At 44.4% G+C, this 15,130-nt stretch overlaps 1 protein-coding gene across 2 annotated transcripts in view; it reads left to right on the forward strand.

Moving 5' to 3' along the window:
* Positions 1-746: 746 nt before the first annotated feature.
* Positions 747-15,130, forward strand: part of JPH1 (junctophilin 1) — an 87,733-nt gene continuing 73,349 nt past the window's right edge. For both annotated transcript variants that reach the window (XM_066623978.1, XM_066623977.1), the window contains exons 1-2: positions 747-1,235; positions 7,478-8,234. In XM_066623978.1, coding sequence (XP_066480075.1) covers positions 857-1,235; positions 7,478-8,234 — 1,136 coding nt within the window. In that variant the 5' untranslated portion in view covers positions 747-856. The remainder of the gene's footprint in view (positions 1,236-7,477; positions 8,235-15,130) is intronic.

Genomic DNA, 15,130 nt, shown 5'->3' on the forward strand with positions numbered 1-15,130 from the left:
CCCAGGAAAGTGGGAATAGGCTAACAGTCCAAGAGCCTGAGCCTATGCATGCCTACTCAGAAGTAAGTCCCATTAGAGTCAATGGGGCTTACTCCCAGGAAAGTGTGGATGGGATTGCAGCCTCAGTCAATCCTACGCCTGTCTACTCAGAAGTAAGTCCCATTACAGTAGGGTTTACTCCCAGGTAAGTGTGGATGAGTCAATCCTATACTTGTCTACTGAGAGGTAAGCCCCATTAGAATCAGTAGGGCTTACTCCCAGGTAAGAACGGACAGGATTGCAGCCTAAGAGTCAAACCTATGCTTGTCTACTCAGAAGTAACTTCCATTAGAGTCAATGGAGCTTACTCACAGGAAAGTGTGGTTAGGACTGTAGCCTCAGAACCCAAGCCTATGCATGCCTACTCAGCGGTAGGCCCCATGAGAGTCAATGGGGCTTACTCCCAGGAAGCCCCAGTCTCTGAGCGCAGCCGCACGCGCGTCCAAGCGCTGCCCGGCTGGCGAGGTCTGCGGCGCCCTCGCCCGCACACCTGGGCACCCCAGGCGGGAAGACGCGCTGCCGCTCCTCTCCATCGCCGGCAGCGGGGCAGCCCCTCGCTCACGCCCCGGCCGGCCGCCACCTGTCCCGCTGGGCGGGCTCCACCTCGCCCCCTCCCCGGGGTGGGAGCCGGCGAGGAAGGAGGGCGCGGAGGGAGGAGCGAGCGAGCGGGCGAGGGCGGGCGCTAGCCAGCCAGCGCGCGCCGAGCGAGCCGAGGAGCGCTGCTGGGCTGGGCTGAGCCGAGCCGCGCCGCGCACTGGTGTCGGCGGGAGGCGGCGCAGCGCAGCGCAGCGAGCGGAGCAGCGGCCGCGGTCCCTGGATGACGGGCGGCAGGTTCGACTTCGACGATGGCGGCACGTACTGCGGCGGCTGGGAGGACGGCAAAGCCCACGGGCACGGCATCTGCACGGGCCCCCGCGGCCAGGGCGAGTACGCGGGCTCCTGGGCGCACGGCTTCGAGGTGGTGGGCGCCTACACCTGGCCCAGCGGCAACGCCTACCACGGCTACTGGGCGCAGGGCAAGCGCCACGGGCTGGGCGTGGAGGCCAAGGGCCGCTGGGCGTACCGCGGGGAGTGGTCGCACGGCTGCAAGGGGCGCTACGGCGTGCGCCAGAGCCTCGCCACCCCGGCGCGCTACGAGGGCACCTGGAGCAACGGGCTGCAGGACGGCTACGGCGTCGAGACCTACGGGGACGGCGGTGAGTGGCGGCGGCCGCTGGGGGGCGCGGGGAGGGCTGCGCTCCGCACCTGCCGGGCGGCTGGCTGGCTGGCTGGCTCCGGGCTCTGCCTTTGACGGAGCCCCAGCAGAGGCGTGTCCCATTGCAGCCAGTGGGGCTTAGCCCCAGGAAAGTGTGGGTAGGATTGCAGTCCAAGCCCGCTCCTAGGCATGTCTGCTCAGAGGTAAGCACCATTGTAGCCAATGGGGCTTACTCCCAGGAAAGTGTGGGTAGGATTGCAGTCCCACTCCAAGGCATGTCTACTCGGAAGTAAGTACCATTATAGCCAATGGGACTTACTCCCTGGTAAGAATGTGAACTTTTAGTTGAAAAGCAGTATATAAATACTGTTAATAATAATTGCAGGCAGAGAACCCAGGGAGAGAGTCTACTCAGATAAAAGTCCCATTGTCTTCAGTGGGGCTTACTCTCAGGAAAGTGTGCATGCCTAGCTCAATCCTAGGCATGTCTATTCAGAAGTCCCACTGAGTTCAATGGGACTTACTCCCCAGTAAGGGTGACTTACAATCCAAGTAAGGATTGCTGCCTAAGGGCCCAGTTCTATCCAACTTTCCAGCATCTGGGCAGCTGCAGTGCAGCCCTGAGGCAAGGGAACAAATGTTCCCATACCTTGGGGAGGTGTCTGTGACTGCCTCACCACAGGATGCTGTGCACGCCCCATTGGTATGGCTGCACCGGCACTGGAAAATTGGATAGGCTTGGGATAAGTCCTTTTTCTTTGGCACTCAAAGTGTGGTGTTTCTTTCTGCCCCACACACCAATGGCTGGAAGAGTTCAACTTTCTTCCATCTCCAGAAATAGCAGTACCCATATTGCACCTTGTTTTTTTCCTATGTATTGGTGGGCCTGGTTGCCATCTATTGGTAACTTCAAGCAAAGGGATGATGATGATGTTGAGCTGCCTTCTGGAGTTGAAACAGAAGCGGACAGCGCAGAGCTATAACACCTTTTGCTACTTGATCTGCACAGGTTTTCCATGCCTGCATACAGAGTATCATACCCCTTTATTGCTTGATGTTCAAGAGAAACTGCCACAGCCCATTAGAATCCCCTTGTAAGCCTATATTGGAAAAAGATGGGGAGAGCCCACTCTTCGCCTCCTGCTTTTTGGTCACTCCTGCTTTAGAAACACAAGATGAAGAGACATGTTGAACTCAGTGATGTGAACTGAGCTCCTGAAAATGTTAAAGTAAAGATAGTTTGGGTTAAACTTAAGAGGGTGGTTTAAGTGGTCTCTGGCCAGTTCATATAAAGTAATGTCTCTAGGAAATTCTGTATAGCTTTTAGCCTATGCAGGGCCCAATCCTATCCAACTTTCTGGTACTGGTGCAGCTGCAGTGTAGCCCTGAGGTAAGGGAACAAGTGTTCCCATACCTTGCGGAGGCCTTCAAGACTGTCTTCCCAGTACAGGAAGCAGTGAATACCCCATTGGCACAGCAACACTGGCACTGGAAAATTGAATAGGATTGGGCACACAGTTATTCAATTTTTATTATACAGTTTAAAAAACACTTTGCAAGATGGTTTACTAGTTTAAAAAAAAGGCTGACACTTTCTCAGACTAAGGGTAGCTGATAAAACATGCTCATTTTCCTTTCTTGAGGAGTATCGGTTGATTTCAACAAAACTTGCAGCAAGGTAGAGCCCACAGATGACTAAAATGTCTGGGAGAGGGAAAGATGTCTCACACCAGGGTCACTTGAGGTCATCTGTATCACGCTACCAAGTGGTAAAGAGAATTTCACCACACTTTGACAGTTGGTGCCTGATAACATGGTTGTCTGAATAGGTTCCTGTGTACTGAGTACCATAGTATGTTTTTATATATACATCAGAATGATTTGTTTTGTAGTATGTGTATGACTAAAATAATAATCTTGAGCAGCCCATTAATAGAATATACAAAAACAATTTTAAGTTGAGATTAGAAGTGGTCAGAAAAGTGCAGGAATCTGGAAAGCTCTGGGTCATTGTTCACATTTTAATAAAGTTTGCGTTCATTTCTCTGGACAGCAAGTTCTGTATTTCAAGAGACCAACACACTGTTGTAATTCTAAAGGCAATTAGCTGTGTTTTCACAATATATACCTTACATTTATGCTGACCCAAACTCTTGATTAGCTCTGTTACTAGAAGTTCCATGGTAAATATATTGGCCACTTAATCCTGGGTTTCTTGTGGCATCGCAGTGAGCATAGCAAGAGATATCAAACAGAAGTTCATTCAGGTCAGTTAAGAGTACATCTTGTTCAGATAGACTGCTTCACTGACATACTGTACTTATGTCATTTTGAGCACTGTACAAAAAGCAAAAATAGGCCCGATCCCCTCCCATTTACACAGATGAAATTTCTTTAAAGCTGTGAAGCTGCTCTTGATTTATTCCACCCTGAGGCTATAATTGGATCAATTCTGATTTAAAGTGCATTGCATTGCAAGTCTTAATCCCTAAGCCACCTCATGAAGTCAGAGAGGCAAGATAACAGTATTTTAAGTAAATAAAATTTTGCTTTGGCAATTAAAATTGCACAGCATACTTTCTTGAGAGTAAGCCCCATTGAACAAAATAGGACTTACTTCTGAGTAGACCTGTTAGGTTTGTGCCCTTTGACATATAACTATACACGTTTTTCATTGCAACGAAATAAATATTGTTCCAGATTCACAGTGACAGTGTTGCTGTGAAATGTCCATATAATCCAGCAACCCATTCCTGCTCCTTTTCACTCAGTTGGAAGGCCCATGAATTTCAGTGAGAAGTTGCTTTCAGGACCATTTGCTCAGAATTGCAGCCTAATAATACAATCAACTGCATATTTTCTGGATGCAAGTCCCATTGAGTTAGATGGCATGAAGAAGGCCACTGAATGAATAAGCAAACTACATGTTACAGGCAAATACATCTAGCAGTTTCCTACATCTGCTACAATGCAAAAAAAGTTGTTTTGGAGAATGAGGAACTCGGAGCAGAGAAATGACAAGAGATGGAGAAGACACTTTTAACTTCTTTTTCTTTGCTCCAGATTCCCCCTCGAAGCTCCCCCAGAGTTTCAAATGCATGTTTGCTGTCACTGTATTTTGAATGCCACAAGGGCAAACCTACTTGGGGAAGTAAGATTTGGGGCAAAAAAGCTGTGGGTGGGGAAAAGTTTATGCATCTTCTCCCCCTTTGCCTGCATGATATTGCCAGGCTCAAGTCAAGGCATTTTTGTGTGTGTTTTGTTTGAAATTAATGAGGTTATTAATGAGGTTAAAAATCGGTGTATCATTTTGCTGGCTAATATATCAATCATAACTTTTAATATATATTTGAGTTATGCTTCAAAATATTCTCTGCATTTACTAGAAACATTTTTTAAAGTGGAAAATTTCAGTTTTTTAAAATCAAAAGGCCAATTCTTCCCATTATCCTCCTGCACAATTTATAGCACAGTTCTGTACATATTTACTTGGAAGTAAGTTCCACATATTCCATAGGGCTTACTCTCCAGTAAGTGTGCTTAGAATTGAAGCCTGAATTTACAAACAGCTCATCTATAGCATTTTTGAAAAAGTGCACATGTTAAAATATGCTTTTTAAACTCTGTATAAGTATGCACATACTTAATGGAAAGTACCAAATATACCTTTATGTGTTTTGCATATATAGATATCTCCCCCGTATCCGGAGGGAATATTTTCCTACTGCTACTGTGGAGGTCTGAAACCGTGAATAGTAGCAAACCCTACTCAAATTTCTCCCCCATCGCGCTCATAACTTACCTATCTTTGTTTGCCCACACTTTGCAAAAGGCAGCTTTTTCTCCTTTTTCTTTGGAAAAGGAAGGAGACAGAGAGAACCTAGACTTGTAGCTGCTAGAGGAGTCAACAGTGAGAACACAAACAGAAAGTTGACAACAGAGGCAGGCAGCAGAAATGCTAGACTAGGTTCTTGCTGTCTCCTTCCTTTTCTAAAGCAAAAGGAAGAAAAAGCTGCCTTTTGCAAAGTGTTTGCAAACAAAGATAGGTGAGTCACAAGCATGATAGGGGGAAGATTTGGGAGCCATGGATAAATGAAACTATGGATATGGGACCAGCAGATATAGGGGGATGCCTGTAAATCATTTTTTACTAAGTCAGTAGAAAAACAATAGATAAGAATGAAAAACAGATATTAATTCTGAACACTAAATAACAGTCCAAAGGAATATGTATACCAAAGATTCAGATTTTGTTTATTTTAAATTATTTGGTATAGAATGTTGACACTAGCTTAAGCAGAGAAACTAAATGGGCATCTATCTATTATCTCTGAAACTTATTATAGAATCAAAGATGGTTGAAAACAGAGAAATGAATGTTTAAATGGGTGACAGTGTTGAATTGGTGTATTGAGATTTTTTTAAGCACTGATTAGTATGAACTGAAATACATTTTGCCTTGTAAACTGGAGCTACTTGCATGCTAGACAATAACATATTGCACTGGTGTGCTTGTTATGTTTTTTAATTATTTATATAGTCACAAAATTGTATGTGTTTTAAGTCTGAAATTTAACTTGACTTCAGTCTGTTATAATATTGGTTGAATCAATTAGTAAATATTTTTACATTTGGAACTGATAAACTTGCATTGTCTTGCTGCCTAAACTTTTAATACAGCCATTCAATGGAAGACCATATTTTAAAATGTATGGTAAGGTGTCTAAGCTTATTCCATTGACATACACAATAATTGAGAAAGAGGATTCTTTGCCTGTTCACCCATTGGAAGTGATCCGCCCATGGCTTGCATCTGAATAGCTCAGAAATAAGAAAAAGCATTTCTCAAAAAAGTTGGGATATGATTCAATATATTTCCAAGCATATTCAAATTTAGCCTGTCCTAACTCCCATAAAACCGCAAACCAATTCAATTCTTCCCCTCCTCTTCCCTTCCAATTCAACTCTTTCCCTCTTCTCTTCAAATCCCATATACCAGGATGCCATGGCAAATACCATGCAGCACTTCAGCAACCTCAAGCAGTTGTGGAAACAGGAGAGATCTGTCCCTCTGGCACAGTGTGTAGCATTATTCTAGGACGGGGTGGCCAACCTTTCAACTAGGGTTCCTGGATCTTTAACAATTGTGTAGAAAAGGGAATTTCAGCAGGTGCAGCTTGTCATTCCACAGATGACAAATTGCACCTGCTGAAATTCCCTCCTCTACACAATTGTTGAAGGACAATTGGACTGGCTATGGATTGATAACCAGTGAGACAGGTATTCCAAGTGGCACTATAGGGTCTGTTCAAGAAGTGAAGAGCTTGTGAAACTTGGCTATAATGCAGCCTGGCCTTATCTCAGTTGCCTGCTTGCCAACCTAGTACTGCTCTGCTCTGAATCCCTTCCCCTTTGCACTCCCTCAGCATTGCCAGTCTGAGGGTGGCTTTGTAAGCTAACCAAGTCCAGACTATGAGAGAGGTTCCAGAGTACTCTCCAACCTGGAACCTTGGCATGCTTTTATCTCTAGTCTTCTGGATTAGGGAACAGAGAAGAATGTGCACCTGAGGAGAATAGGCCCCACCCCCTCTACACAAAAACTGGCCACCACTGCTCACTCATTGGGTTTTTTATTTCATTGAGGAGCTCCGTGACATAAGTGCAGTAACACATGGTGTCACCCCCCCACCATGTCCACCATTGGAGCTTTACATATGCTCAGTCTGCCTGGCCATCCATCTCTTTGCTCCTATCAGGTAGATCTGGCCTTACTGAAAGCTTAAAACAAAAGCGAATCAACCAGGAGGCCAAGTCAACCAGCATAGACCTGGGTTCGACCTCAGGAAGCCCAGCAGATGTGGATCTGGAGATCTGGGCTTGCAGCAGAGAAGTCCAATAGGGTAGCCAGGTGTGATGGGCAAATGAACCTGGGTTCTAGAGCTTTTGCTATCACCCCCCCCCATGGTGTCATGCAGTGTGGTCTGCACCCCCCAGTGTACGTCACTGAGCCCTACTGCCCTTTACAGTTGTTTTCACTGTAATGTTTACAGATAACTGTAATCTAGCCTGTTCTCGTTTTGCGTGTTTTTTTGCTCTGTATGCATGACTCACAACGAGAAATTGCTTCTTTTTACTCCAGTGTTCATATTTTAGTGATGAATATACGAAAGATGAATCTTCACTACAATTGATATGCTTTAAATGTAAGTCAGGTATTTATTGGTCGTCTTTACTTTTTTAAAGGTACATACCAGGGACAGTGGACAGGAGGGATGAGGCATGGCTATGGTATGCGGCAAAGTGTTCCCTACGGCATGGCAACTGTGATCCGTTCACCCCTCCGGACATCTCTGGCTTCACTTCGTAGTGAGCAGAGCAATGGCACTGTTCTACACGATGCTACTTCGGACAGTGTAGCTGGAACAAGAGGAGGGTTTGTGTTGAATTTTCACAGTGATCTTGAAGGTATTGGTGGTAAGAAAAAAGGAGGCCTGTTCAGAAGAGGATCGCTTCTCGGTAGTATAAAGCTTAGAAAGTCAGAATCAAAATCATCCATTTCTAGCAAACGTAGCTCTGTCAGGAGCGATGCCGCAATGAGCAGAATTAGTTCAAGTGATGCCAATTCTACCATTAGTTTTGGAGATGGGGACTGTGATTATTGCCCAGTAGAAGACCATGTTGATGCCACCACAACAGAAACCTACATGGGAGAATGGAAGAATGACAAGCGTAGTGGTTTTGGTATTAGCGAGCGCTCAAATGGCATGAAATATGAAGGAGAGTGGCTAAATAATAAGAGGCATGGATATGGATGTACCATGTTTCCAGATAACACCAAGGAAGAGGGAAAGTATAAAAACAACGTTTTGGTCCGTGGAATAAGGAAGCAGCTTATACCGATAAGGAACACAAAAACTAAAGAGAAGGTGGAGCGAGCGCTGGAGGGTGCCCAGCGTGCAGCTGCCATGGCGAGAACTAAAGTGGAAATTGCAACCTCAAGGTATGTCTTTTCAAAGCAGACTTCTTGCATCAGTTCCACAAATCAAGAACATGTTGTTGGTGACATTGCTAAAAGTGCTGAGATATGGTAAAGGTGCAGCTACGCAAGCACAGGTCTTGAATGGCATTATAATTGATTCAGTGGAATTGCATGTGTGACTTGATGAAGAGAATTTGGTTCAGCAGTTTTGAAAAGAAGGAATAAGGGTGTTCAAATAACAGCATGACTGGGTTAAACAGGATTGCACTGGCATTATTAGTGTTTATATTAGGGCATCTTGAGTCTAGGTATTTAGTTCAGGAACCCTGCCTTCCTCATCCACTTGCACTCTTCTTGAATTTTTTCTGTTGACAGTCCCTGATCTATGACATCCACTAGTGAGCACAAAGAGAACATCTGCCAGTTTAACTAAGGTCCCAGTCCTGTCCAACTTTCTAGTGCCAGTGCAGCCACAATGCAGCCTTGAGGAAAGAGGACTAATGTTCCCTTACTTGGAGGAGGCTTCCATGATTGCTCCCTCACTGCAGGATGCAGCACATGCCCCATTGACATGGCTGCACTGGTGCTGGAAAATTGGATAGGCTGCACTGGTGCTGGATAGGATTTGGCCCTCAGACTGTAGTCCTATGCACACTTACCTAGGAGTAAGCCTCATGGAGCACCATGGGACTGACTTCTGAGTAATCATGGATAGGATTGTGCTGTAAATGTCAACAGCCATTTCAGCATACTCTTAGGTTTGCCCTACTGGTATGGCCCATAAGAGGATCTCATTGTGATTTTTAGTGTCAAGTTGATCTGTCATCTGGATTTGTCTGCATTGTTGTTTCAGGGGTTATACGGACTGCACTTCCCATAGAGGAGGCCAACCAAATACATTTTGGTAGCATATTACTTTATTACAAGAGTGTCTTGTATAATTGCACAAGTGCCATATTTTTGTGTCTGCTTGTAAATTAATATAAAGTTCTCAAGGTTTCCTTGCAGTTCAAAATGTTTTTCTAAGCGCTGTCTTACATTTCTTACATATTGATTGCAGTTGCCACCTGTTTACTGGCTGCACAAAATTGTCTGTTTCAGAATTCCTGATGTAGCTGAAAGTTGTCAAATGTCAGTATGGAAACACCCATTAGCTGAATATTTTCATGGTGCTGACCTTTAAGCCTTTCACTGTTTGGGTCTAGGCTATCTGAGGGACTGCCCTCTCCCTTACATTCCGGCCCAATCTCTTAGGTCAGTGGTTCCCAACCTGCAGTACATGTGCCTCCAGAGATACTTGCCAGGACCTTTGGGGGGTACTTGAAAAATAATTGAATAATGGCAGGAAAAGGTAGGTCTGTATTGGAATTGTGGGGCTGGGAAGGCAGGAAGAAAAGCAGCTAACTGGCTGCAAAAGCCCCAGCAACTGCTAGTTTCTGGTCATCAATTTGTGTATTATCAGTTATGGATCAGTAGCTGAAAACATATATATATATATGAAAAAGCAAGTATGTTAATTGCAAACACTCTGCTAATACGAGGGGTACAATTTATGGAAATGTGCTGTCAAGGGGTATGCAAGTGAAAAAAGGTTGGGAACCACTGTCTTAGGTCATCTGAGGGGCCTTTCTTCAAGTGCCACCACCAAGTTAGAGGGATGGTGGCATGGGAGTGAGTCTTCTCTGTAGCGGTGGCACAGTGATGAAATTTTCTACCAGGGGAATTGAAAACTACCCCTTCCCTCTTGGCTTTGCAGCGAGAGCTCAAAACTTTTCTTTTTTGTCTTGTGGTTGTGTGATGTGCCCCTGTAGCAGTGCTTTGGCTCTATTAGTTGTGGCACCGCCCCCGTTGGATTGTATTCTCCTTATTATGGTTTTTTCTTTTTAACTTGTTTTCTGTATTGTATGCTTCATTCTGAAATTGTAAGCCGCCTTGGGCATGTGCTCTAGCATAAGATAGGCAGTGTATAAATCTTTGAATAAATATTTACTTTTCAGACAAGATACTCATGAATGTAGTAAATACCTTCTCAGCTGGTATTGTGAATTCTTTGGCAAGGTTCGTTAATTGGTTATCAGCAAGTTGATTTATAAAACTGAGGTGAAGAAATATTCCTGGAAAGTGGTATAAAGTTTTTAATTGCAGTCCCTGAACTATTTGTTCAGAATATTTTCTTTCAATCATTGCATATAATGTGGAGCATTTGCATTGCTGCAGTGGCAACAAAACATTCCACAACATAAATCGAAAGGAAGTGTTTGTGTTAGGCTATTTTAAAAAATGACCTTGTACAGCTGACCCTTGACATTTAAATTAAATCATCCTGCTTGTAGGCCATAAATCTTAAGTGGTGCATTCACTGTTCATGCAGTAAGGTTGATTTTTCAAAATGTTGAACTGGGCAGTAGTTTCATATTTGAGTGACATGCTGAGCAAACTGTTTAGCTGATCTATAATGTATAATTGCTTTATACAACTCAGCTTTAAAACTCTGCATTTAGAGAGGGAGGAGTACTTGATTACACTGCCCTCCCAGGAATGTTGGTATCTTGATTCTGTAAAGAAGTAAAAAAGAACTTGGCAAGCATTATCAGCTAGCAGAGTGTTGCATCAATAGATTAGCCTAAAATGTGTTTGAGGAACCATCTCATTAGACAGCAGATTAAAGGCTCAAGCCTTCTTTTTGTTTCCTGTTTTTTGTTTTTCTCCAAGTGTCCAGAAAAGAGCAATCTTAATAATTCCGCATACTTGGGGAAAAAATATAGTGTGATGTGATGTTCATCCACTGCATTTTTTTTTTAAACCTTAAACTTTCAAAGTTGAGTGTTTTATTCTTGTAAAACATCTGCAACCCAATTATGTACATGTCTACTCAGAAATAATTCCCATTGAGTTCCTTGGGACCTACTTCAGGGCAAGTGTGTGTAGGATTGCAGCCTCACTGTATTAAGAATAGTCAAAGGTTTGTGAAACTTAGTGGCTTCATACTAAGTCAGCCATTCCCAAACATTTTGGCAATACAACCCACCTCATCCTCTGCAGTGGGTCGTGACACTCCTGGTGGTGCTGGAGGAAGCCCAAGGGAACCTCCAGGAGGGCTTCTCCAGTTCGCATTGGGCTGCAAACCCACTCTGTCAGCCTCTGTGGGCCTCAGAATGACTCGCAGAAGCCTCCAGAAGCCTCTTCTGGTTTTGGAAAGCAAATAGGAAGCGGTTTTCCAAAAACCAGAAGTTGTTTCTGGAGGCTTCTGGGGGCCATTCTTAGGCCTGTGTGGGAGTGGGTCTGCAGCCCAGCATGATCTGGAAGAGCCCCCCAGAGGCTCCCGATTAGTCATTCAGCTTCCGGAATGGCTAGTACTGAAGCCATTGGAATCAGTTTGGGATGGCCCAAACTGTGACCCACCAGTGTGTCATGACCCACAGTTTAGGAACACCTGTTCTAAGTTACACCATTTGGCCCAGTGGTGTTTGAGAGCAGTACTCCCAGTCTCAGGCAGAGTCTTTCCCAGTTGTACTATTCGAGATTTTTCAACTAGAAGATACCAGGGATTGAAACTCGCACCTTCTGAAATCAAAGCATGTTTTCTACTACTGAACTGTGTTTAGTCTTATTGAAAAGATTTTTTAAGGTTCAATGTGCATTGCCGAAGAATCATGCAAAAGGCAACAGACCTTGAGTGTATTCCCTACTGCTGGAGGACTTACGTAGCACTATTATGTTGAATTGGAAAAAGTATGTTTAAAAATGACTAAAGGAAAATATAACTGGGGGTCAAACTAGTTGTTTGGGCATGTCCAACCCATTTTCCAACTTTTTTTTTAAGTGGCCTACTGCAGCTACTTTTTTTCCATTAGGAATTTTTCATTAGGAATTAAGTCGGCTGAGAAACTACCTACACAGTACCTGCAAATGTACGTAACTGTTGCGGGCAGATTTTTTTTTTAAGAGCAAGACTGACTGCTTTGCAAAGGGGGACTCTGGAACAGAGAGGCAGCCATTGGAAAGGGGATACTTCAATGGTTCCTTGCCAGTTCTGCACTCTAAACCACCACCCTGGAAACTACATCTTCCTTTTGCAGAGTTCAGCTGTCATGCATGTTTGCCTGGTAGAGGAGACAACAGCAATAGTATACGTGATAGCAGCCTTCTCTAGCTTTAGCTAGAAAAAGCTTCAGACTAGTGTAGCAATTTTTGACCTGTGTGCCATGAAAGATCTGCAGGTGAGCTGTGGGAGTTTGGAGCACAGTAGTTGAAAATTTCTGAAAAAAAAACTCTTTTGGGTTCTGCGACTGTTTTTAAGGCAACTGTCTGTAGTAACAAATTGTCCCTCTTCCTCTGCTGGTTCCTTAGAGTTGACATGCCCACCATACTAGCCAATGGCTCTTACAGCCAGGGGAGGAAGAGTGACAGTTTATTACTACAGTCACCCTAGAAATAGAGCCACAGAACCCAGAAGAGACTTTTAGAAGCTGGAAGTGACATCACAGGATGTGAAAACCATAGAGGTCAGTGTGCCATAAAGAAAAAAAATGTTGAAAATCAGTGGACATGTGTTTGTGGACTAGGGATTTGAAAGTTTGGAGCCAGCTTAGGGTAATATTTAGGTTGGCTGGGGAAAGCAGCTCTGATTGCCAAGATCCAGGCATCATTGCATGAGATGAAGGGACGTAGGAAATTTGTGAGCAAAAGGCTGGGGTTGTGTGCGTTGAATGATTTCCGTGACAGTGGGAGAATGAAGATACATGAATGAAGATACGTAAGGAATTGAAGAATGAAGTTGCTGATCTCTTGACTAAGGTATGCAACTTATCCCTCAAAATGGCCATAGTGCCAGAGGATTGGAGGATAGCAAATGTCACACCAGTTTTTCAAAAGGGAAGGAGGGGGGACCCAGGAAACTGTAGGCCGGTCAGCCTAACATCTATACCGGGTAAGATGGTGGAATGCCTCATCAAAGATAGAATCTCAAAACACATAGACAAACAAGCCTTGCTGAGGGAGAATCAGCATGGCTTCTGTAAGGGTAAGTCTTGCCTCACGAACCTTATAGAATTCTTTGAAAAGGTCAACAGGCATGTGGATGCGGGAGGACCCGTGGGCATTATATATCTGGACTTTCAGAAGGCGTTCGACACGGTCCCTCACCAAAGGCTACTGAAAAAACTCCACAGTCAGGGAATTAGAGGGCAGGTCCTCTCATGGATTGAGAACTGGTTGAAGACCAGGAAACAGAGTGGGTGTCAATGGGCGATTTTCACAATGCAGAGATGTGAAAAGCGGTGTGCCCCAAGGATCTGTCCTGGGACCGGTGCTTTTTAAGCTCTTCATAAATGACCTGGAGACAGGGGTGAGCAGTGAAGTGGCTAAGTTTGCAGACAACACCAAACTTTTCCAAGTGGTGAAGACCAGAAGTGATTGTGAGACGCTCCAGAAGGATCTCTCCAAACTGGCAGAATGGGCAGCAAAATGGCAGATGCGTTTCAATGTCAGTAAGTGTAAAGTCATGCACATTGGGGCAAAAAATCAAAACTTCACATATAGGCTGATGGGTTCTGAGCTGTCTGTGAGAGATCAGGAGAGAGATCTGATCTTGGGGTGGTGGTGGACAGGTCGATGAAAGTGTCGACCCAATGTTCGGTGGCAGTGAAGAAGGCCAATTCTATGCTTGGGATCATTAGAAAAGGTATTGAGAACAAAACAGCTAATATTGTAATGCCATTGTACAAATCAATGGTAGGCCACAACTGGAGTATTGCGTCCAGTTCTGGTCGCCACATCTCAAAAAGGACATAGTGGAAATGGAAAAGGTGCAAAGGAGAGCGACTAAGATGATTACTGGGCTGGGGCACCTTCTCTATGAGGAAAGTCTACGGCGTTTGGGCCTCTTCAGCCTAGAAAAGAGACACCTGAGGGGGGACATGATTGAGACATACAAAATTATGCATGGGAAGGATAGAGAGATGCTCTTTACACTCTCACATAACATTGGAACCAGGGGACATCCACTAAAATTGAGTGTTGGGAGAGTTAGAAGGGAGGGCACCAGGATGCAGGTGTCTTGTTATCTGGTGTGCTCCCTGGGGCATTTGGTGGGCTGCTGTGAGATATAGGAAGCTGGACTAGATGGGCCTATGGCCTGATCCAGTGGGGCTGTTCTTATGTTCATGTGATGTCTGGAATCTGAGGGTCTAGCTCAGTGTGAGCTCCTCTGAGTCCTTGGCTCTCCAAGACCATTGTTGGTCTCTGGAGCCGTTTCCAATCCCAAAACATTTTCAAACCGCTGTTCATGTGAGTTTGTGGACATACAGTGATGAAGCTTTATGGTATCCTGCCAAATGCAAGTAGCACGGTTTGCTTTATGTTGTATAAACTGTTGTAAGCTCATTGAAACAACTGACTTCATAACTTGGGTTTATATTGGTGTAATGGACTGCTTGAAGTTTCTAAAGCTTTAAGAGAGAACTTAAGAGTCAAAATAGATGTGACCCTAAACATGAAAGTAGGCCTTCTATATTTTGTTTTTCAAAAGTAAATAGTGTGCTGGGGGTGGGACAAACTGGGCCAGAACTATAAGGAAGGCAAAGTTTTAAAGCCCCCTACGTTTTGCCCCCACCCATGTGAGAGAGTTTGAGTGTCCCCATTCTATTTATGTTTACAAAACAGAATGCAGAAGAACTACTTACCTGTGTAGGGTCACACCTAATTTGATCCTAAATGTGTCATCCCCATTTCTGTCTTTTTAAATAAGTCTCTTTTAAGTCACTTTTAGATAGCTTAATCTGCCTTGTCAGTTTTGTGACAATTTTTTCCTCATTTTTGTAGGGTTCTTTTTCTTTCACTTCTTAATCACTGTTATAGTTGCTGGGGAAATGGCGAGTCAGTTGCGAGTCTCTGGTGAATGTGTCTGTGATGCACGC

This window comes from Tiliqua scincoides, chromosome 4 (assembly GCF_035046505.1).
Source record: "Tiliqua scincoides isolate rTilSci1 chromosome 4, rTilSci1.hap2, whole genome shotgun sequence".
NCBI classification, from domain to species: domain Eukaryota; kingdom Metazoa; phylum Chordata; class Lepidosauria; order Squamata; family Scincidae; genus Tiliqua; species Tiliqua scincoides.